This window comes from Eubalaena glacialis, chromosome 8 (assembly GCF_028564815.1).
Source record: "Eubalaena glacialis isolate mEubGla1 chromosome 8, mEubGla1.1.hap2.+ XY, whole genome shotgun sequence".
Classification (NCBI taxonomy): Eukaryota; Metazoa; Chordata; class Mammalia; order Artiodactyla; family Balaenidae; genus Eubalaena; species Eubalaena glacialis.
In genome coordinates, this window is record NC_083723.1 from 51,610,360 (window position 1) to 51,635,391 (window position 25,032).

At 36.1% G+C, this 25,032-nt stretch overlaps 1 protein-coding gene across 4 annotated transcripts in view; it reads right to left on the reverse strand.

The window, feature by feature from the left end:
- Positions 1-25,032, reverse strand: part of SLC25A40 (solute carrier family 25 member 40) — a 52,194-nt gene that overhangs the window by 22,446 nt on the left and 4,716 nt on the right. For 2 of the 4 annotated variants that reach the window (XM_061197680.1, XM_061197679.1), the window contains exons 2-5: positions 12,330-12,395; positions 9,525-9,629; positions 8,266-8,325; positions 6,398-6,504 (exon numbers count right to left, since the gene is read on the reverse strand). In XM_061197680.1, coding sequence (XP_061053663.1) covers positions 6,398-6,504; positions 8,266-8,325; positions 9,525-9,629; positions 12,330-12,381 — 324 coding nt within the window. In that variant the 5' untranslated portion in view covers positions 12,382-12,395. Of the gene's footprint in view, positions 1-6,397; positions 6,505-8,265; positions 8,326-9,524; positions 9,646-12,329; positions 12,396-25,032 lie in introns of all 4 variants that reach the window. The other 2 variants (XM_061197681.1, XM_061197682.1) reach the window with 2 other exon arrangements.

The window sequence follows — 25,032 nt, forward strand, 5'->3', positions numbered from 1 at the left end:
ATGCCCACTCTCACTACTTTTATTCACTATAGTTTATTCAACATAGTTTTGGAAGTCCTAGCCACAGCAGTCAGAGAAGAGAAAAATAAAAGGAATCCAAACTGGAAAGGAAGAAGTAAAACTGTCACTGTTTGCAGATGACATGATACTATACATAGTAAATCCTAAAGATGCTAGCAGAAAAATACTAGAGCTCCTCAATGAATTTGGTAAAATTGCAAGATACTAAATTAATATACAGAAATCTGTTGCATTTCTATACACTAACAACAAGCTATCAGAAAGGGAAATTAAGGAAATAATCCCATTCACAATCACATCAAAAAGGATAAAATATCTAGGAATAAATCAAAGGAGGTAAAATACTGAACTCAGAAAATTATAAGAAATTGAAGATGACACAAACAGATGTTCTTGGATTGGAAGAATTAATACTGTTGGGACTTCCCTGGTGGCGCAGTGGTTAAGAATCCACCTGCCAACGCAGGGGACACGGGTTCGATCCCTGGACCAGAAAGATCCCACATGCCGCGGAGCAACTAAGCCCGTTTGCCACAACTACTGAGCCTGCGCTCTAGAGCCCATGAGCCACAACTACTGAAGCCCGCGCACCTAGAGCCCATGCTCCACAACAAAGAGAAGCCACTGCAATGAGAAGCCTGCACACTGCAATGAAGAGTAGCCTCCGCTCACTGCAACTAGAGAAAAAGCCCGTGCACAGCAATGAAGACCCAATGCAGCCCAAAATAAAAAATAAAATAAATTTTAAAAAAAAGAATTAATACTGTTAAAATGATCATACTACCGAAGGCAATCTACAGATTCAATGCAATACCTATCAAAATACCAATGGCATTTTTCACAGAACTAGAACAAATAATTCTAAAATTTGTATGGAAACACAAAAGACCCTGAATCGTCAAAACAATCTTGAGAAAGAAAAACAAAGCTGGAGGTATCATTGTCCCTGATTCCAAACATATTATAAAGCTACAGTAATCAAAACAATATGGTACTGGCACAAAAACAGACACACAGATCAATGGAATAGAATAGAGAGCCCAGGAATGAACCCACACTTATATGGGCAATTAATCTATAATAAAGGAGGCAAGAATATACAATGGGGAAAAGACAGCCTCTTCAATAAACAGTGTTGGGAAAACTGGACAGCTACATGCAAAAGAATCAAACTGGACTACTCTCACACCATGCACAAAAATAAATTCAAGGACTTCCCTGGTGATACAGTGGTTAAGAATCTGCCTGCCAATGCAGGGGACACGGGTTCAATCCCTGCTCCAGGAAGATCCCACATGCCACGGAGCAACAAAGCCTGTGTACCACAACTACTGAGCCTGCGCTCTAGAGCCCGTGAGCCACAACTACTAAGCCCGCTTGCCACAACTACTGAAACCCATACGCCTAGAGCCCGTGCTCCACAATAAGAGAAGCCACTGCAATGAGAAATGAGAAGCCCATGCACCACAACGAAGAGGAGCCCCCGCTCGCTGCAACTAGAGAAAGCCCGCATGCAGCAACGAAGACTCAACGCAGCTAAAAATAAATTAATTAAAAAGAAAAATTCAAAATGGATTAAAGACTTAAACTTAAGACCTGAAGCCAAAAAACTTAATAGAAAAATACATAGGCAGGGGACTTCCCTGGTAGTGCAGTGGGTAAGACTCTATGCTCCCAATGCAGGGGGCCTGGGTTCAATCCCTGGTCAGTGAACTAGATCCCACATGCATGCCGCAACTAAGAGTTCCCATGCCACAACTAAGAAGTCTGCATGCCACAACTAAGAAGCCCACATGCCGCAACTAAGAGTCCGCATGCCACAACTAAAGATCCCACATGCCGCAACGAAGATCCCGCGTACCGCAACTAAGACCTGGTGCAGCCAAAATAAATAAAATAAATAAATAATTTTTTAAAAAGAAGAAGAAAACATAGGCAGTATGCTCTTCAACATTGGTCTCTGCAATATTTTTTTGGATATGTCTCCTCAGGCAAGGGAAACAAAAGGAAAAATAAACAAATGGGACTACATCAAACTAAAAAGATTTTGCACAGTGAAGAAAACTATCAACAAGACGAAAAGGCTACCCACTGAACAGGAGAAAATATTTGCAAATGATATATCCAACAGGTGGTGAATACCCAAAATATACAAAGAACTTATAGAACTGAACATCAAAAAAACCAAAAAAACCTGATTTAAAAAATTGGCAGAGAATCTAAACAGACATTTTTCCAAAGAAGACATACAGATGGCCAACAGGCACATGAAAAGATGCTCACCATCACTAATCATCAGGGAAATGCCAATCAAAACCACGATGAGATATCACCTCACACCTGTAAAAATGGCTATTATCCGAAAGACAACAAATAACAAGTGTTGGCAAGGATGTGGAGAAAAGGGAACTTTTATGCACTGTTGGTGGGAATGTAAATTGGTGCAGCCACAATGGAAAACAGTATGAAGTTTCGTCAAAAAACTTTAAATAGAAGTACCATATGACCCAGCAATTCCACTCATGGGTATGTATATAAAGAAAACAAAAATACTAATTCAAAAAGGTATATGCACCCTATGTTCACTGAAGCATTATTTACAATAACCAAGATATGAAAGCAACGTAAATAGATGAATGGATAAAGAAAATGTGAGATATAGATATAGATACCTATCTATCTATTGATAGGTCGATAGATAGATAATGGACTATTACTCAGCCATCGAAAAGAATGAAATATTGCCATGTGTGACAACATGGATGGACCTAGAGGGTATTATGCTAATTGAAATAAGTTAGACAGAGAAAGACAAATACTGTTTCATTTCCCTTATATGTGGAATCTAAAAAAACAAAACAAATGAACAAACACAACAAAACAGAAACAGAGTTATAGATACAGAGAACAAACAGGTGGTTGCCAGAGGGGAGGGGGAGGAGAGAGAGGAAAGAAATAGGTAAGGGAGATTAGGAGGTATAAACTTCCAGTTACAAAGTAAAGGATTCAAGGGGATGAAATGTATCTTGTAAGGAATACAGTCAATAACTATGTAATATTTTTACATGGTGACACATAGTAACTAGAATTATCATGGTAATCATTTTGATATGCATAGAAATATATCAAATCACTATGTTGTGTAACAGGAACATAGTATTGTAGGTTAATTATACTTCAAAAACAAACTCATAAAAAAGTGATGAGATTTGTGGTTACCAGAGTTGGGGGGTGGGGGGAAGGGAGAATTGGATGAAGGCCAAAAGGTAGAAACTTCCAGTTATAAGATAAATAAGTACTAATAAATGATGTACAACATGATAAAGATAATGAACACGGCTGTATGTTATACACCGAAGTTGTTAAGAGACTAAATCCTAAGAGTTCTCATCACAAAAAATGTTTTTTCTATTTCTTTAATTTTGTATCTGTGAGATGATGGATGGTAATTATTCTGGAAATCATTTCATGATGTATGTAAGTCAAATCATTATGCTGTACACCTTAGACTTATACAGTGCTGTATGTCAATTATATCTAGAAAAAAAAACAGACTGGAACACTCAACACAGTAAAGATGTCATTTCTCTCCAAATAAGACATACAGGTTTAACACAATTCCTATAAAAATCTCATCAAGATTTTTTGTAGGTATATACAAGATTATTCTAAAATTTATAGGCAAAGACAAAGAAACTTTGGAAATAGCTAAAACAACTTTCAAAAAGAAAAATAAGAATAAAGTGGGAGGAATCAGTTTACCTGATTTCAGGACTTATTCTATAGCTACGCTAAGACCGTGTGGTACTGATGTAGGTAACAGACAAATGTTACAGAATAAACAACCTAGAAATAGATCCACACGATATGCCCAAGTGATTTCTGACAATGTGCAAAGGCATCTTAATGGAGGAAGGATAGCCTTTTCAACAAACGCAACTGGACAAACACATGCTAAAACAAACAAAAAGGATCAAACTTCAACCTCAAACCCATACATTATATAAGAATGACTCAAAATGGATCAAGGACTTTAAAAACAGGAGAAAAATCTTCAGATCTTAAGGTAAATAAAGAGTTCTTAGATTAGATTTGACACCAAAAGCATGATCTATAAAGAAAAAATTGACAAATTGACAAAATTCATCAAAATGAATAACTTTTACTCCATGAAAGACCCTGTTTAAGAGTATAAGAAGGGAAGTTAGAGTGGGAAAGAATGTTTAGTAATCACATCTTCAACAAAGGACTCGTATCTAGATAGTATAAGGAGCATTTAAAACTTAACAGTAAAAATACAAACAGTTCAACTAGAAAATGGGCAAAAGACATGAAGAGCCATTTCACTGAAGAGGATATACTGATGGCTAATAAACATATGAATAGGTTTTCAACATCACTAACCACTAGGGAAATTAAATTAAAACCACAATGAGATATTACTACACACCTATCATAATTGCTAAAATAAAAATAGTGACAACACCAAATGCTAGTGAGGTTGTGGAGAAGTTACATCAGTCATACATTGCCACTGGGAATGTAAAATGGTCCTACCAGTCTCATAAACAGGTTGGCAGTTTCTTAAACCCTAAACATGCAACTACCACATGACCCAACAACTGCACTCATGGACATTTACCCCAGAGAAATGAAGACTAACGGTGATATTATGATTAATAATAAGAAATATACATTTTGGCCTTAATCCATGGTTCCTGGCACACAGCTCCAAAACTCTTATAATTTCCTAATTAATACAGAGCAAAGGAAGCATCTTTTGTTGATAATTTTTGGTCTTTTGTTCCAGTCCTGAAATAGCTCCAGAGGATAATAGCTCCAGTAGTGTTATTTTGTTATTCAAGCCTCTTTCAACCACACCTAAGTTTATGTTAATGAGGTGATTTTTGGAAAGGCCCTAGAGAACCAAAGGATGGGGGCTGGTTGCCAGGAGGAACCCACCACTTGATTAGAAGGCTGGAACTTTTAGTCCCACCCTCCCCACCCTACCCCAGTCCCCAACCTCAGGGGCTCTGGGAAGGGAGGCGGAACTGGAGGTTTAGTCAGTCACCAAGGGCCAGTGATTTGATCAATCGTGTCTATGTAATGAAGCCTCCATAAAAATCTCTAAAGAATGGCATTTGGAAGCTTCCAGGTTGGTGAACACAGGGAGGTGCTGGGAGAGTGACACATCTGGAGAGGACATGGAAGCTCCACAGCCCTTCCCCCAAGTCTTGCCCTGTGCATCTCTTCTATCTGGCTGTTCCTTTCATAAGGAGTTGTATCCTTTCATAATAAACTAGTAATCTAGTAAGTAAACTGTTTTCCTGAGCTCTGTGAGCTCTTCTAGCAAATTACTGAACCCAAGAAGGAGACCTTGGGAACCTCTGATTTACAGCCAGCCAGTCAGAAGCAGAGGTGACAACCTGGACTTGCGAGTGGCATCTGAAGTGGGAGCAGTCCTGTGGGACCTGACACTAACTCCAGGTAGATGGTGTCAGAATTGAGTTAAATTGTAGAATACCCAGTTTGTGTCCCCTGGAGAGTTGCTTGGTATGGGGAAAAAACCCACATATCGGTTCAGAAGTGTTCTAAGTAGAGTGTTCAGAGAGAAAGACCGTGAGCAGTTTTTTCTTACACTTACTTTCACACAAAAACCTGTGAATGAATGTATGTAGCAGTTTTATTCAGAGCCAAAAACTGGAAACCACTCAGAAAACAAACTGTGGTACATCCATACCATGTAATACTAGTGAGTAATAAAAAGGAACAAACTATTGATACATTAAACAACTTGAATGAATCTTCAGATAATTAAGCGAAAAGTGCCAAACCCAAAATGTTCTATGTTATTTCATTTATGTAACATTCTTAAAGTGACAAAATTATATTAATAGAAAACAGATTAGTGATTGCCAGGAGTTAAGAAGTGGATGTAGCTATAAAGGGGAAATAGAAAGGATCCTTGCGGTGATGGAATTGTCTGTATCTTCACTGTATCAATGTCAATATCCTGTGGTCGTATTGTACTCATCTTGTCATATGTTACCACTGGGGGAAACTGGAAAAAGGGTACATAGGGTCTGTCTGTATATTTTTCTTAAAATTGTATATGATCTGCAAGTATCTCAAAATAAAAAAGTTAAAAAAAACCTCCTCCCTAAGCATAAACAGATGAAAATAAAGTTAGCAAAGAATTAAAAGCAAAAAAAGTACTTTCCCTTTCCTGCTTCAATGTCTACTTTTTAACTGTGGATAAGTGTGCTATCTACCTGATGGACATTTTACTCTCCTGTAATCGTTAAATATTTCATATATAAGAGTAAATATTAGAATAGAAAACATACTGTGATTATAAATAATATAATCTCTTTACCAATGTTCCCTGGAAACGTCCTGGCTTCTTATACCATGCTTTGTTGCCTTCCTCTTCACAGACACATAGATGATCCATAAGTCCATTACTATATAAAAAACATTTTCCTAACAAAGAAGATTCCAATAGTCAATGATTATTTCACAAAACTATTATTTTTACATATGAACAAAATGAAAGTACGCTGAGCAGGCTACACAAAGACATAACTTTGTCTTCACCTTTTAGGATGAAACATAATTTGATTTGTTTAAGGACATAGCACTGGGCTCTAAACTCACAGTGGTAAAAGGCAATTGAGTAAATTAGTGGATTATGTTTTCAGGACTGCATTCAACAAATGCACACGGAAATAAATTCTTTTTGGTTATCTGAGGGAGTGGAGAGGGAAGACAGAGGAGAAAACCTGTTTTGAAAAGACAGCATGGGTGTACGTCTTCTCTATTTGACCAGAAAAAAACCCTGTGGTATGTAAGGGCAATTCAAACAAAAATATATTATGAAATCTAACGTGTATCTGAAAGTTGCTAAGAGAGTAGATCTTAAAAGATCTCATTACATGGAAAAAAATTTATTAACTATGTGAGATTATGAAAGTTGACTAAATTTATTGTGGTAATCATTTTTCAATACATACATATATGAAATCATTACAGTGTACCCCTAAAACTAATACAATGTTATACATCAATTGAAAAAATATGTTTTTCTCAACCAATGTAAATAATGCTGTGCTTTGTCCCTTTCTCTGTATTTATACTGCTCAATCTAGACATTTGTCAGCTCCCTCTTAACTGACTAGAACTTTCTCTAATAACGATCCTTCCCATTATTGGTTTCATTCTTGCTGCCAAAATTGTCTTCTCTATTCGACCATATATAATTCTGTCAATTTCATAATACATTAGTCTAACTTTAATGTACAGGAAACTACTTTTCAGTCTCTTCCTACAATCCATCTATCCTTTCATCCACCTGAAACAATGCCTGATGTTCATTCTGTCTCACTGCTATGCATTCAACAGAGTGGCATTTATGTCTGTGAGAAAGCTAGCTTTCTCACAGTCTGTTTTCTGCTATTTAAACATGTTTGAAACAGCATTATCTTTATAAAACCGCAAAATATTGATCAAGGAATCGCTATTTTTGCCCATCTAATAAAAACATATAACTACTCTTTCAAAGTCCACATAAGCTATAATGTCCAGCAATTAACCAAGCTGCCTGGTAAAATGATGACTTTCCTATCACTATTCAAGCAACAATTAGATGACTGTTGGATGAATACTGTAGGATGAGCACAGCTCTTGGACTAAAGTAGGAAGCTAGATTCTAAGATGCCTTGCAAGTTTAATTCTGTTCTTACTTGTGAGGCATATACTCAAATATAAAATTGTCCTCTGCTTTAATTAGTAGGTTCACAAAAGTGTTATATGTTTTATACACCCACATACACACAGGCAGTTGACCCTTGAACAACACAGGTTTGAACTGTGAAGGTCTACTTATGCAGATTTTTTTCAATAGTAAATACTACAGTACTACACAATCTGTAGTTGGTTGAATCCAAGGATGAGGAACTGCAAAAACAGAGGAACTGTGGACACTGAGGGCCAACTATAAATTACAGGCAGGCAATTACATGGACAGTGGGCAGTGTTAACCCCCTCATTGTTCAAGGGTCAGCTGTATTTGTTTTCTGCCTAGACCTCATCATGTACAATTAAGAAATGAGAAAATGTTTCTGCATGAGGATAAAGGCATCAATTTTTAAAAACTAACAAAAAGAGAATATTATTCAAACAAAAATGAATACAGCGACATTTAAAAATCTAACATAATGTTTTCAGGATAAGCAGAACACATACCTTTGGGGAATGCGTTGTTTTGGGCTTGGAGTCGAATTTTAACAACATCAAAGGGTGTCACTATGAAGATACATAAATCTCAATTAACAAGTGATACCTATAAATTGTATAAACATTTGTCCAAAGAACACAAAATACACCGAATGATACCTTTCCTCATAGTCATAATGGGTAAGATTACTTATCTTAAAGTGGTTTTGAGTGTTAACATTCTAATTTTTTGCACTTGAATTTTGTTTAAAGAGTACCAATGAGAAAATATAATTACTTCTCTCACAAGTACTCAACTCTCATTTATAATATTTCTACAACTGTAATTCCATTAGCACTAGTATTTATAAGAAAATATGTTATCTAAGGTAAAGAATGAAAGTTCCAAAAGTCCATTTAAATATTTGAGAATAACTGTATTACAAGTAATCAATAATCAAACAATGTAAGTCTTCCTATTCTGTTAAATTCACTTATATCAAACAAAAACTATAGATAATGCAAATTTGAGTAAGCGAGTCATAAATCATCCTTACTACCACATTGTGTTACTCCATTTGGGAACAGTGCAGCAAAGGAGAATGGTTTTAATTTGCATGCTGTATTTCCTCGTCTGAGAATGAGGAAGTCACATCAGAAGATCTCTAAAGCCTTTACAACCCTAGCATTCTGACCTAAAGACACTACATTCTAAAGCAATTAGTTTACATTTTTTCTAATCATCTGCTATCTTATTTGAATAAACTAGCCAACTTAAAGTCATTAAAACGCTAAACTGTCACCTAACTATGTCATTTGGCTGTGTCTACAAGAAATTCATTAAAAAAGACAGAAAAATGTGGTCCAGAGGAATTTAAGCAATTCACTGTTACTAAAGCAAAGTAAAATATAATTTGAATTTGTTGCTACTATAAGTTGTCCAATTTCTGTATTTTTAATTATGCTAATATTTTATTCCATATTAAAAAAATGATAATAGAGTCATAAAAGTTTAATATTGATAGGGACCTCAAAGAACTCCTGATCTAAGCCCCTAATTTTAGAGATGGAAAATTAATTTCAAAGAGAATAAGGACTATCCCAACGTGCATTCACCCTGAGAATGGCAAAGCAAGGACTAAAATTCTAGTCTCTTGATTCTCTGTCCACGGTTCTTTCCATGTTATCATGATGAAGCATGAATGATAATATTATCATTATTTCACAGATAGTAAAATTCAAATGGAATCAATGATTCATTCAGTTACATAATCTACATATTATTTTACCGATCAGTGATGTCAGTATAGCTCCAGTACAAGAGGCAAGCATTTGTTGAAGAGGAGTCACTTTGATAATTGGTGGTCCCTCTGCTTCAGGATCCATATTTTTAACTAATAGAAGAAAAATCTGTTAAAGAAAAGCAAGATGTAAAATAAAAGTGTAATAGAAAATGCCCTCAAAATCAACAGCTAAAAGTTAAATAAACTATACAAACAATAACCAGTATTACTATCAAAGCACATGTTGTTGGACTTCCCTGGTGGCGCAGTGGTTAAGAATCTGCCTGCCAATGCAGGGGACATGAGTTCGATCCCTGGTCCAGGAAGATCCCACATGCCGCGGAGCAGCTAAGCCCATGTGCCACGACTACTGAGCCTGCGCTCTAGAGCCCACGGGCCACAACTACTGACCCCATGTGCCACAACTACTGAAGCCTGCACGCCTAGAGCCCATGCTCTGCAACAAGAGAAGCCACCGCAACGAGAAGCCCGCACACCACAATGAAGAGTAGCCCCCACTCGCCAGAACTAGAGAAAGCCCGCGCGCAGCAACGAAGACCCAATGCAGCCAAAAATAAATAAATAAATAAATTTATTTTTAAAAAAAAAAAGCACATGTTGTTGACCACTATCAGAAGTAAACATGTAAGTTCTATACCCCAAGGCATTAAACAATCGTCATTAATAGAACATGTTCTCTATTGTCCAAAAATGGTAATGTACTTCAGCTAAGCTATGTGAGCAGCACACATGTGTAAGACAATTAATAGAGCATTAAGAAAATGGACTCTGGCCATGTAAAAGAATGAAAGCAGCTGACCAACAAGGCTCAAAATCTGAATTTAGCCTCAAAAGAACTACTCAGGTACTCGAATCTAGTACAGAATTATCAGCAAATATAGCACTATTTTTATTGCATATCAAACACTGTTGCAAAGGTACAAAATAAAATCAAAAACATAACCTTCATAAGAAGCGTTATCTTACAAAACTTTAATGAGAAAAGCAACATATACTCTTTTGAAAAACTCAGTTAACACAAAAGTATAAAAATCACTTATAAACTTATTTTTAAAAAATAACCACTTGGGGCTTCCCTAGTGGCACAGCGGTTAAGAATCCGCCTGCCAATGGAGGGGACACCGGTTCGAGCCCTGGTCCGGGAAGATCCCACATGCCACGGAGCAACTAAGCCTGTGCACCACAACTACTGAGTCTGCACTCTAGAGCCCGCGTGCCACAACTACTGAAGCCCGCGTGCCTAGAGCCCGTGCTCCGCAACAAGAGAAGCCACCACAATGAGAAGCCCACGCACCGCAATGAAGAGTAGCCCCCGCTCACCGCAACTAGAGAAAGCCCACAAGCAGCAACGAAGACCCAACACAGCCAAAAATTAATTAATTAATTAAAAAAATAAAAATAAAAAAATAACCACTCATGGCCAAAAAAATAAAATAAAACAAATTTTTAAAAAAAAAGGGAATTCCCTGGTAGGCCAGTGGTTCGGACTCCATGCTTCCACTGCTGAGGGCCCAGGTTCGATCCCTGGTCCAGGAACTAAGATCCTGCAAGCCGTGCAGTGCAGCCAAAAAAATAAAATAAAACAAATGAAAAAGTAACCACTGGCAACATACAGTATCATCTTTCCAAATGTCTACGTGCATAAAAACACATATATGTATATGTATAATATATGTATACAGACAGGAAGATTACATCTAACTAATCAATTACAAACATTCATATTATCTGTGTATATGTATTCCTGTATCTGTGTACATGCACCTTTTTTGAAAAACAAAATAGATTAATACTACTCATATTGTTTAGTAGCCAGCTTTGACACTTAAAAATATATTACAAACACGCCAATAAATAGATTTACATTATCATTTTTAATGCTTACATGGTTTTTAATTATATTTATTTAGTCATCCTCATATTCTTATTTAGGTTACTGCCAATTTATCATTAATTCATTAATTTCATAAACTCTCATATAAATATCCTTATACATACATCTTATTGTAGTGTTCCTACAATTACTATAGAAAAAAAAGTAAGATTGCTGGACTAAGCTAAAAACTTGAGACAAATTGCCAAAATGCTTTCCAGAAAGATTGGACCAACTTATACTTCCACATTGGCAATAAATGAGTTCCTATTAGCCCATAAATTAACCAAACGCCCTCTCATATTACATATCATTTATTTTTTCTAAACCATTTGGAAGTAGATTGCCATACATCACACCCCTTTCAGCCTAAATACCTCAGAATATTCCTATATAATCAAGGTACAATTATCAAATTGAGGAAACGTTGATAGTATTCTACAGTTCATTTTCCAATTTTGTCAATTATCCCAATAATGACCTTTATAAAAATGAATGGTAGCTGTATTGTTTATTTTTTTTATTTTTTATTTTTTAAAAATTTCTTTATTGTATTTTATTTATTTTATTTTTGGCTGCATTGGGTCTTCGTTGCTGTGCACGGGCTTTCTCTGGTTGGGGCGAGCGGGGGCTACTCTTAGTTGCAGTGCACGGGCTTCTCATTGTAGTGGCTTCTCTTTGTTGCGGAGCACGGACTCTAGGCACACAGGCTTCAGTAGTTGTGGCACACGGGCTCAGTAGTTGTGGCTCGCGGGCTCTAGAGTGCAGGCTCAGTACTTGTGGTGCTCCGTGGCAATGTGGGATCTTCCCGGACCAGGGCTTGAACCCGTGTCCCCTGCATTGGCAGGCGGATTCTTAACCACTGCGCCACCAGGATAGCCCTGTATTGTTTCTTTAGACTTTTATTATTTACCTACCTGGCTTAAGTCTTTTCCTCAACTCTATGTTCCAATATTTTGTTTGTAACATCAGTAGCTGAAAATCTGTAGTGAAAAAAGAAAGTTAACTGTCTTATCTTTTCAGACAAGAAAGGGATAACAAGCCTAAAGGAAAGGAGTATATAAAAACTTTAAAACACAAATCAACAAATATTTATTAACTATTACTCTTTAAATATTTCTATTAAGTACTTTGAGGAATATGAAGAGCACTCCACAAATGTTATCATTAGAGTTATGAAAGTATTTTCACAAAAAAATCTTCATATTTTCCCAGTAAATATACTCTGCTTTAAAAACAATTCTAAACCTGAACATACGGACCCATCTTAGTATCAACAGAAGTTGAACAACCAGATTTTGTGACACTTACAGGAAATTCAGAGACTAAAGTAACATGGTAAAGCTTGACACAAAATATAGAAGAAGGTATAATACTCTGGTATACAAGACTACTGTCTTAGTTTCTTCAACAAGTGAAAGTAGGGTGGGAAAAAAGGTGGCAGGGGAGGTATAACCGTTCTAGAATAAAGGAATCCAACCAAATGCATCCTGGTTTGAAAAAACAAACTTTAAAAAGCCAGTCTGAAAGTAACTAAAGAAATCTGAACGTGGGCTGGATATCAGATAATATATTTACATTACTGTTGATTTTGTTAGTGAGATGTTATTAAGGTTACGTAGAAAGTGTCTTTTTTAAAGAGGTTCATACCGATGTATTAAGGGCTGAAATGTTATGATAGCTGTAGTTTATAATAGTTCAGAAAAAATATATTATAATGTTAATGATCTGTTAAATCTAGGTGTTATTTCACTCTTCTGAATTTTTCTGTATATGGGAAAATTCGCACAATAAATTTTTTTTTTAATTCCTGAAATGTATGTAGAACCTTCAAATCTAAGCACCTACTTCTAACATTTATTTGAACACAGGTCTTTTAAGTAGAAAAATAACACACACATGCTACAATACGGGTATATGCCTCCTCCAGAAAGGTAAGAAGACCTACAGTGCTTTATTTTGGCACCATCCTAGCAAAGTTGGCAACCTGAATATTCTCACCTTAAATTAAGGCTAGAAAAATTGACATATTTCTAGCAATTATTTAGGATGTAAGGCGAAAAATCCAAAAATTAGATGTAACTTTTTAGAACCAAAAATTAAGGTTATTGAACTTTTATTTCTTAACATATATTTCAGAAAAATGTCATATCAACAATCTCTGAAGATCATAACATGAATCTACTTGTGAGATCTGAAAAATTAGTCTCCTTTTCAAAATATTGTGGGTCAAATGGATAACATACCCAAAGATTCAGTAGAATATGAAGAAAAAGTGGCAAGTTATATATATAATCTTAGTGGAATGTCTAGAACTCAAAATGTATTCTCCAGTGCTTTAAATTCCCTCCAGTCCAGGGGGACTTCCCTGGTGGTCCAGTGGTTAAGAATCCATCTTGCAATGCAGAGGACGCCAGTTCGATCCCTGGCTGGGGGACTAAGATCCCACAGCTACTGAGCCCGCACACTGCAACTACAGAGCCCACGCACCACAACTAGAGAGAAGCCCACGCGCCACAACGAAAGATCCCGCATGCCGCGACTAGGACCCGACGCAGCCAAAAAATAAATAAATAAATAAATATTAAATAAATAAATTCCCTCCAGTCCAATCAACCTACTTATCTTTTTTCTTTGTATCCACTCTTCTATGTGGCAGGTACCATCCCTTTTTCAGGGCGCACACGGACTAGTGAGAAAGATGACTTTAACATTAATATCTCCTTTAACTTTATGAGTCTTAAACAAATGTTCTACAAGAATAGCTTCCTTGCTCAACTATACAAAATTCCTATACAACTATACAAAATTCCTCTTTTCTATACTTTTTCTGCATTCTGTACTCACTTAAGTTAATATTAATGATTTGCTATACCTGGCCAAGGTGGACTTCAAATATAAATGGCAAACATTCTTAACATGAATAATCAATGAGCCCCTCTTGGGGGAAGAAAGCTACCTGATGACAAAATCTACTCAATCAAGTGATGAATGGAGATGCTTTAGTAAAAGGATTAGAGCAATATCCAAGTCAGAAAATAGTAAATCAATATATACTTAGTATCATCAGAACTTTAAACTTTTTCCATCAAATGTGTGTTAAATGCTATCTTATTATAGTTTTATGTTCCCTGATCATTAACGATGCTGAACATCTCTTCATATTATTACCAGTATGTATTGCCTCTTCTGTACTATGTCCGTTCATATCTTTTGTCCATTTTTCTCCTGGGGCATTTACTTCTTTTTATTGGTTTGAGGAATTTTTTATTCTTAGTACAAATTATTTGCAGGCTGTGTGAACTGTCTCTTCTCAGAGTCTATGATTTACCTTTCCACTTTCTTTAGTATATTTTGATAAAGTTCGTAATTATTTTTTGTGGTTAAAAAAGAAACACAACATGAAGTCTACCTTCTTAACAAAATTTTAAGTGTACAGTACAGCACTGTTAACTATATGCACATTGTTTTACAGAAGATCTCTAGAACTTTTTCATTTTGCATGACTGAGACTCTATACTCATTAAATAGCAACTCCTTATTTCCCTCTTCTTTTCAGCCCCTGGCAACAACCACCATTCTATGTTCTTCTGCTAAGAGTTTGACTACTTTAGATACCTCTTATGATTAGAATCATGCAGTATTGCTCCTTCTGTGACTGGCTTATTTCGTCCAGCATAATGCCCTCAAAGTTCATCCATGTTGTAGCATATGACAGGATTTCCTTCTTTTATAAGGAGTATATAATACTCTATTGTATGTATATACCACCTTTTCATTATCCATTCATCCACTGATGGACATTTACATTGTTTCCATTTCTTGAATTACGCATATTGCTACAATGAACATGGGAATACAAATATCTCTTTGAGATCCTGATTTCAATTCTTTGGGATAAATATCCAAAAGAGGGATTGCTACATCACATAGTTGTTCTATTTTAAGTTTTTTGAGGAATCGCCACAGTTTTCCATAGTACACCATTTTACATTCTTACCAACAATGCACAATGTTCTGATTTCTCCGCATCCTCGCTAGCACTTGTTATTTTGTTTTGTTTTTTAATAATGGCCATCATAACAAGTGAAGTGATAACCTTGTGATTCTGATTTCATTTGCTTGATTAGTGATGCTCAGTGTCTTTTCATATTCCTGTTGGCCATTTGTACATCTTCTTTGGGGAAATGTCTATTAAGGTCTTTTATCCATTTTTAAATCAGATTATTTGTTTGTTGTTGTGTTGTAGGTGCTCCTTATATATTTAGAATACTAATCCCTTATTTGATATATTGTTTGTATATATTTTTCTCCCATCCCATAGACTGTCTTTTCACTCTATTGTTTACTTCCTTTGGTGTATAGAAGCTTTTCAGTATGATACAGTCCCACCTGTCTTTTGTTTTTATTGCTGTGCTTTTGGTGTCACAGCCAAGAAATCATTGCCAAGATAAATGCTATGAGGCTATTCCCCATTTTCTTCTAGGATTTTTTAAAATTGCGGGTCTTATATTTAAGTCTTTAATCCATTTTGAGTTGATTTTGTATATGGTATAAGGGTCAAAATTCTTAACGTAGCCAAATTTATTGGCCTTTTCCTTTTTTTTAAAAAAAATATTTATTTATATTTGTTTATTTATTTATTTATTTATTGGCTGTGTTGGGACTTCGTTGCTGTGTGCAGGCTTTCTCTAGTTGTGGCGAGCAGGGGCTACTCTTCATTGCAGTGCACGGGCTTCTCATTGCGGTGGCTTCTCTTGTAGAGCACGGGATCTAAGCACATGGGCTTCAGTAGTTGTGGCACGCGGGCTCTGAAGTGCAGGCTCAGTAGTTGTGGCGCACGGGCTTAGCTGCTCCGTGGCATGTGGGATCTTCCCGGACCACGGCTTGAACCCATGTCCCCTGCATTGGCAGGCGAATTCTTAACCACTGCGCCACCAGGGAAGTCCCAGCCTTTTCCTTTATGGATAACACTTCTTTTGTGTTTTCTTTAAACAATCTTGCCCTACTCAAAAGTCCAAAAGATATTCACCCATATTTTCTCCCTAAAAGTTTTAAACTTTTGTTATTGACAAATTTTAAGTCCTTAATCCATGCAGAGAAGTATTTTAATAGTACGTGAAATAGTGATCTAATTTCATCTTTTTCCATGTTAAAATACATAACTACTTTATCCAGCTCCAAGTATTAAATAATTCCTCCTTTCTCCTTTCAACTGACATACTACTTGGTCATAACTAAGTTCCATTCCTGTGTGGAACTGTTTCTAGTCTCTCTATTCTATTGGTCAACTTATCCATCCTTAAACTGTACCACACTGTATTATTATTGTGTCCTAATACGTCCTCATATTTGGTAGGGCCAGTCTACCCTACCTGTTCTTCTTCAGAAGTGTCATGATTATTCTTGGCCCTATGGTCCTTCATGTAAGTTTAAAAATCATCTTACCATTTTCCTTGAAAAACCTCTTTGGGATTTTGGTTTGAATTGAATGTAATCTACAGATAAAACTGGAGAGAATCATTATTATTGATTTAATATCTTTCTTCTTTTTAAGATAGGCTTTGTAGGGCTAAAAATTCCCTTCCAAGCACTGTTTATATTGCACCTCACAAACCTGGATATATTGTGTTGTCATTTTCATTCTGTTCAAAATATTTTCTAATTTTCTGGTGTTTCTTATAACATACTTCTTGGGTTTTGGTATCAAGGCTATGCTAATCTCATAAAATTAGGTGGAGAATCAATTACTGAGCCTGCGCTCCGCAACAAGAGAGGCCGCGATAGTGAGAGGCCCACGCACAGCGATGAAGAGTGGCCCCCACTTGCCACAACTAGAAGAAAGCCCTCGCACAGAAACGAAGACCCAACACAGCCAAAAATAAATACATAAATTAAAAAAAAAAAATTAGGTGGAGAATATTTTCTTTTAGAAGAGTCTGTAAGGTTGGGATTATTTCATCCTTAAATATTTTATAGAATATAACTGTGAATTATAATTGTATCTGTGAATTTCATTTTGTGTTTTCAAAATATGCATAATTTTATTATTTGTTAAACAGATACTCAGAAAAATTCATGCATTTTTTTGGTGATGAAAATGCTATGATTATTTTGTACATAAACAATCACCAACCTTACCACAAAAATGTAATAACATCTACTAAACCAAAGAAGAAGAGAAATCCTCATTGAGTTTTATAATTTTTGTTGTGACATTATCAAGCATACCAACCTACACATAATGAGAGTCCCAGAAGGAGAGGATAGAAAGGGACAGAAAGAATACAAGCCAAAAACTTCCCAACTTTGATTAATAGGGGGGGGGAGGAGAAAAAGAAACTATACATCCAAGAGGCTCAACAAATTCCTGGTAGGATAAACTGAAAGAAAGCCACACTGAGAACATTATAATCAAACTGCCAAAAGCCAAATACGATGAGAATTCTGAAAGCAGCGAGAGGAGCAATTCATTATATTAAAAGGATCTTCAATGATTAAAAAGCTGATTTCATATCTAAAACCATGGAGACCAGAAGGCAGTGGAATAACATTTTCAAGCAGTGAACAAAAAAGACTGTTAACGAAGAATTCTACATCTAGCAAAATTATCCTCCAAAATTGAGGAAAAAATTAAGATATTCCCAGATAAACAAAATCAGATAGAAGTTGTCACTAGTGATCTTGTCCTACAAGAAATACTAGGAGGAATCCAGTCAGGCTAAAATGAAATGAAACACACCACTAGATAGTAACTGGAATTCATATGATGAAACAAAGAGCACTGGCAAAGGTAACAACACAGATGAATATAAAAGAAAACTGGATAAAGCAATAAAATAAATCTGTTGATAGGCATTCAATATATAAAGATGTAATTCGTACGACAACAATAGCACAAAGGAAGGGAGAAGAGAATGGAACCACATACTGTTGAAGTTAAACTGATACTAATCTGAACCAGACTGTTATAAATTGAAATACTCATTATAATTCCCTAGACAACCACTAAGAAAATACCTCAAAAAAATATAATAGAAGAGACAAGGAAACTAAAATGGTATATGAGAAAGTATCTATTTAAAACAAGTGAAGGCAGCAATGAAGGAAGAATGTGACTAAACAAATGTATAGAAACAAATAGAAAAATGGCAGACATAAATTCTTTTAAATGTAAAATGGATTAAACAATCCAAAAAAGGGCAAAGATGGGCAGAATTTAAAAAAAAAATCAAACTATACCCTATCTATAAGAGACCTATTTTATATTCAAACACAAAAATAGATTGAAAGTAAAAGAACAGCACATAAGTAAAGGCAACTACATACATAAACATAAAAGTCTGCATTAATGGATTTTTGGTTAGTAATTCCTCTTTTTCCCTTCTAATGACTTAAAATACAATTATATAAAACAATAATTAAAAATCTATGTTAATCACTGCCATTTATAACATTACGTTATTTATAACATACAATGTCATTAACATTGCATATTTATTCATATATGTTATATGTTTACTATATATATCAACATAACATATACAAATATAATACTTGTATTTGTTACATGTTTATAACATACACATTTAAATGCACATTACATATGTCCTTATATTATACATATTGTATACATTATATATGTTATACATACAACAGTAACAATATGTCATTTATAACAATAACAACATAAGGGGGTTGGGGGAATGGAGTTATACAGGAGTGAAGTTTTTGTATACTATTAAAACCAAGTGGGTATTAATCTGAAATCACTGTTATAAATGTGAATTGTAATCCTCAAGGCAACCACTAAAAACATAACTAAAATATATACAGAAAAAATGAGAATGCAATCAAAACAGTACACTAGAACATCTAACACAAAAGAAGGCAGTGAAGGAACTGAGTAACAAAAATATATGACATACACAAAACAAAGAGCAAAATGGCAATGCAAGTCTTCTATTTGAATAATTTCATTAAAGATAAATGGATTAAACTCTCTAAGAGACAGAGATTGGAAGGTTAAATATAAAAAGTGATCTAACTATACGCTGTCTACAAGAAACTCATTTTAGTACCAAATACACAAATAGGTTGAAAATAAAAGTGTAAAAAGATATGCTATGAAAATAGTAACCAAAAGAGAGCTAGAGTGACAATACTAATATCAGACAAAATAAATTTTAAGACAAAAATTGTTAAAGTAGACAAAGAAGAATGTTATATGATGGTATAAGGGTCAATCTATCAAGATAAAAAAAAGTTATAAACATATATACACCTAACAACAAAGTCCCAAATTATATGAAGCAAAAACTGACAGAAGATAGCCCAACAACAGTTGGAAGCTTCAATATATTTCATTTTCAATAATGAACAGAACTAGACAAAAGATAAACAAGGAACTAGAAAACTTAAACAATACTATAAACCAACTAGACCTAACAACACACAGAATACTCCACCAAACAAGAGCAAAATACACATTCTTCTCAGGTGAACATGGATTATTCTCCATGAGAGATCATATTTTAGGGCACAAAAAAAGTTTCAATAAGTTTAAAAAGACTAAAATAATAAAAAGCATCTTCTCTGACCGCAGTAGAATAAGAAATCAGTAACAAAAGGAAATTTGGAAAATTAAAAAACGTTGAATGAAACAATACACTCTTAAATAACCAATAGGTCAAAGAATCCATTACAAGATAAGTTAGAAAATACCTTGAAATGAATGAAAATGAAAACACAACATATCAAAACTTAAGGAATGCAACAAAAGCAGTGCTAAGAGGGAAATTTATAGTTTTAAAAGCCTACATGGGCTTCCCTGGTGGCGCAGTGGTTGAGAATCTGCCTGCTAATGCAGGGGACACAGGTTCAAGCCCTGGTCTGGGAAGATCCCACATGCCGCGGAGCAACTAGGCCCGTGAGCCACAACTACTGAGCCTGCGCGTCTGGAGCCTGTGCTCTGCAACAAGAGAGGCCACAATAGTGAAGAGGCCCACGCACCGCGATGAAGAGTGGCCCCTGCTTGCCACAACTAGAGAAAGCCCTCGCACAGAAACGAAGACCCAACACAGCCAAAAATAAAAATATAAAAATACATAAATAAAAGATTACTATTTTTTAAAAAAAGAAAAAAAAAGCCTACATTAAAAAATAAGAAAGATCTCTCCAATCAATGACCTAAAATTCTCCCTTATGGAACCCAAAAAAAGAAGAGTTACCTAAACCCAAAGCAAGAAGAGGAAAGAAATATTATAGATTAGAATGTAAATAAACAAAATAGAAGAAAAACCATGGAGAATCAATGAAACCAAAAGTTGCTTCTTTAAAAAGATCACCAAAGTTAACAAACATTTAGTTAAACTGACCAAGAAAAATGAGAAGACTCCAATCAGTAAAATCAGGCATGAAAGTAGAGATATTACCACCAGCTTTACAGAAAAAAAATTATTATAGGAGAATATTACAAACAAGTATCTGTCAACAAATCATTTAATCTAGATGAAATAAACAAATTCCTAAAAACATACAAAGTACCAAAAGTGACTCAAGAAGAAAGGGAATACTTTCTAACTCATTCTATAAAACAAATATTACTCTGATTGGGCTTCCCTGGTGGCACAGTGGTTGAAAGTCTGCCTGCCAATGGAGGGGACACGGGTTCGAGCCCTGGTCTGGGAGGATCCCACATGCCACCGAGCGACTAGGCCCGTGAGCCCCAATTACTGAGCCTGCACGTCTGGAGCCTGTGTTCCGCAACAAGAGAGGCCGCGATGGTGAGAGGCCCGCGCACCGCGATGAAGAGTGGCCCCCACTTGCCACAACTAGAGAGAGCCCTCGCACAGAAACGAAGACCCAACACAGCCATAAATAAAAATACATAAATAAATAAATAAAAATTAAAAAAAAAAAATATTACTCTGATACCAAAGCCATAAAAAGACATCACTTGCAAACTACAGACTAATGTATCTTATATGTACATATGAAACAGGAGGGAAGAGGGCAGGGCACAACTCCTAAAGAATGACAGAGCCGTTGAGGATACGACATAAACTGGTTAAAACCAACTAGGTCCAAGATGGTGGAAGATTCCACTTCCAATAGACCTTGAGCCTCATCATACGCTCATTGTAATACATCAGCATGCTAAATGACACACCCACGGGTGTCATGACATTTCTGAGGCTGACCATAAGAGGACAAAAAGTGGGCGGCAGCCCAATTCCTAGAAATCCCCGCCCCTTCCCCGATATAGTTGGAATAATCCTATGAAATTACCTAGCCCATAAAAACTAACCTCCCCATACTTTGGGTCACTCTCACCTTTTGAGACAGACCTCATTCTGTCTATGGAATGTGTATCTCTCTAAATAAATCTACTTCTTGTCTATAACTTTGTCTCTCACTGAAGTCTTTCTGCAACGAGACATAAAGAACCTGAGCTTCATTAAGTCCTGAGACCAGGTGTGCGATCTCAATTAGAAGACAGTGGGTTCGAGTCCCAATCTGAGTTTTGGCTGAGTAAAAGTCTCAGCCTGTGGGTTCAAGTCCCAATCTGAGTTTTGGCTGGGTTCGAATACCATCTGAGTTGTGCAGTTTCATATAGATGCAAAAGTTCTCCACAAAATACTAGTAAGCCAAATCCAGCCTTATATTAAAACAATTTACACCATGACCAAGTTGGATTTAACCCCAAACATGCAAAGGTGGTTCACCTTATGAAAATCAATCAGTGGAATTCACCATACTAATTAGATAAACAGAACCACATCATGAACTGTTAATACAGTAAAAATTGAAAAAAAAAATCCAACATCTTTTCATGATACAAACGCTCAACAATGTAGGAAAAGAAGGGAATTTCATCAACATGATAAAGGGCACCTAAGAAAAGCCCACATATAACATCATACTTAATGGAGAAAGACTGAAAGCTTTCCCCCTAACATCAGGAAAAAGACAAAGGCGTCTGCTTTCTTGCTAATCATGGAAGTTCTAGCTACAGCAATTAAGCAATAAAAACAAACAAAGGCATCCAGATTTGAAAGAAAGAAGTAAAACTATCTCTATTCACAGATGACAAGATTTTATATCTTGAAAATTCCTAAGAATCCACCAAAAAAACCTATCAGAGCTAATAAATAAATTCAGCAAACAAAATCAGCATATAATAATCAATTGTAATTCTATATAGCAATTAACAATCTGAAAATGAAACTAAGAAAACAATTCCAGTTAGAAAAGCACCTGAGCGGGGGCTTCCCCGGTGGCGCAGTGGTTAAGAATCCGCCTGCCAATGCAGGGGACATGGGTTCAGGCCCTGGTCCGGGAAGATCCCACATGCCGTGGAGCAGCTGGGCTCGTGTGCCACAACTACTGAGCCTGTGCTCTAGAGCCCGTGAGCCACAACTACTGAGCCTGTGTGCCGCAACTACTGAAGCCCACGCGCCTAGAGCCTGTGCTCCACAATGAGAGGCCACTGCAATGAGAAGCCCGTGCACTGCAACGAGGAGTGGCCCCAGCTCGCCGCAACTAGAGAAAGCCTGCGTGCAGCAACGAAGACCCAACACAGCGAAAAATAAATAAATTAATTAATTAATTAATTTAAAAAAAGCCATCTCCATAAAATGTTTAAAAAAAAAAAAAAAAAAAGAAAAGCACCTGAGCATAACTTTATAGTTATGCCCTTTGGCGTCCTGTATCTGAGGTTCCTTGGATTCAAACAACTGCAGACCATGTGGTACTGTAGTCCATATTTAATGAAAAAAAAAATCCACATATAAGTGGACCTGCACAGTTCAAACGTGTGTACAATGAAAATTACGGAACATTGCTGAAATAAACTAAAGCGGACCTAAGTAAGTGGGAAAACATCCTGTGTTCATGGATAGTAACCCATAACACTGTTAAGATGGCAATACTATACAAATTCAATGCAATCACTCTCAAATTTCCAACTGCTCTTTTGTAGAAATGAATAAGCTGACTCTAAAATTCATATGAAATTTCAAGAGACCCTTTCAATAACCAAAACAATCCTGAAAAAGGAGCACAAATTTAGAGGACTCAGACTTCCCAATTTCAAAACTTACTAAAAGGCTACAGTAATCAAAGCAGTGTGGAACTAGCTTAAGGATAAACATATAGATCATGGAATAGAACTGATAGTCCCAAAACAACCTCATACATCTATGGTCAACTGATTTTCAAGTCTTTTCAAGAAATGGTGCTGGGACAAATGGATATCCACATGCAAAAGAATGAAGTTGGACCCTTAGCTCACACAATATACACAAATTAACTTAAAATGGGTCAAAGACCTAAGCTAAAACTACAAAACTCTCAGAAGATAAGATGAAGTAAAGCCAAATGACCTTGGATTTGGCAATAGGTTCCTAAATATGATACTAAAAGTACAAGAAACAAAAGAAAAACATAAAATTGAATTTTATCAAAATTAAAATTTTTGTATCACAGGACACTGCCAAAAAAGTGAAGACAAGCCACAGGATTGGAGAAAATTTTTGCACATCTCTCTGATAAGAGTCTAGTATACAAAATCTTTAAGAACACTTACAACTCAACAACAAAAAGACAAGAGCCCAATTAAAAAATGGGCATGGGGCTTCCCTGGTGGCGCAGTGGTTGAGAATCTGCCTGCCAATGCAGGGGACACGGGTTCGAGCCCTGGTCTGGGAGGATCCCACATGCCGCGGAGCGACTAGGCCCGTGTGCCACAATTGCTGAGCCTGCGCGTCTGGAGCCTGTGCTCCGCAACGAGAGAGGCCTCGATAGTGAGAGGCCCGCGCACCGCGATGAAGAGTCGCCCCCACTTGCCGCAACTGGAGAGAGCCCTCGCACAGAGACGAAGACCCAACACAGCCATAAATAAATAAATTAATTAATTTCAAAAAAAAATAGTAAGGTTATGATGCTGGTATATAGTATTAAAAAAAAAAAAATGGGCAAAGGACCTGAAAAGACACTTATTCAAAGAAGATATACTAATGGCCAAGTAACACATGAAAAGATGCTCAACATCACTGATCATTAGAGAAATGCAAATCAAAACCACGATGAGATACCACTTCACAGCCAGTAGGAAAGCTATAATTTAAAAAAGAAAAAAGAAAAAAGGAAATATAACAAGTGTAGATGAGGATGTGGAGAAATAGGCAACCTTTTACACTGCTGGTGGTAATGTACAATGATGCAGCCACTGTGGAAAAGCTTGGCAGTTCCTGAAAATGTTAAACTTTAATTATCATATGACGCAGAAATTCCTAGGTATATACACAAGAGAACTGAAAAACAGAGTCTAACAAAAACTTGTACACAAATGTTCACAGTGTTATTCATAACAGCCAAAAGTAGAAATAACCCAAATGTTCAACTGACGAATGGATAAATAAAATGTGGTATAACCCTACCAGGGAATTTAATTTTATTCAGCCATAAAAAAAAAGACTGAAGTATTGATACATGCTACAATGTGGATGAACCTTGAAAACATTATGCTAAATGAAAGAAGCCAGGCATAAAAAACACTTATTTTATTATGCCATTTATATCAATATGAAATGTCCATAATTGGCAAATCCATAGAAA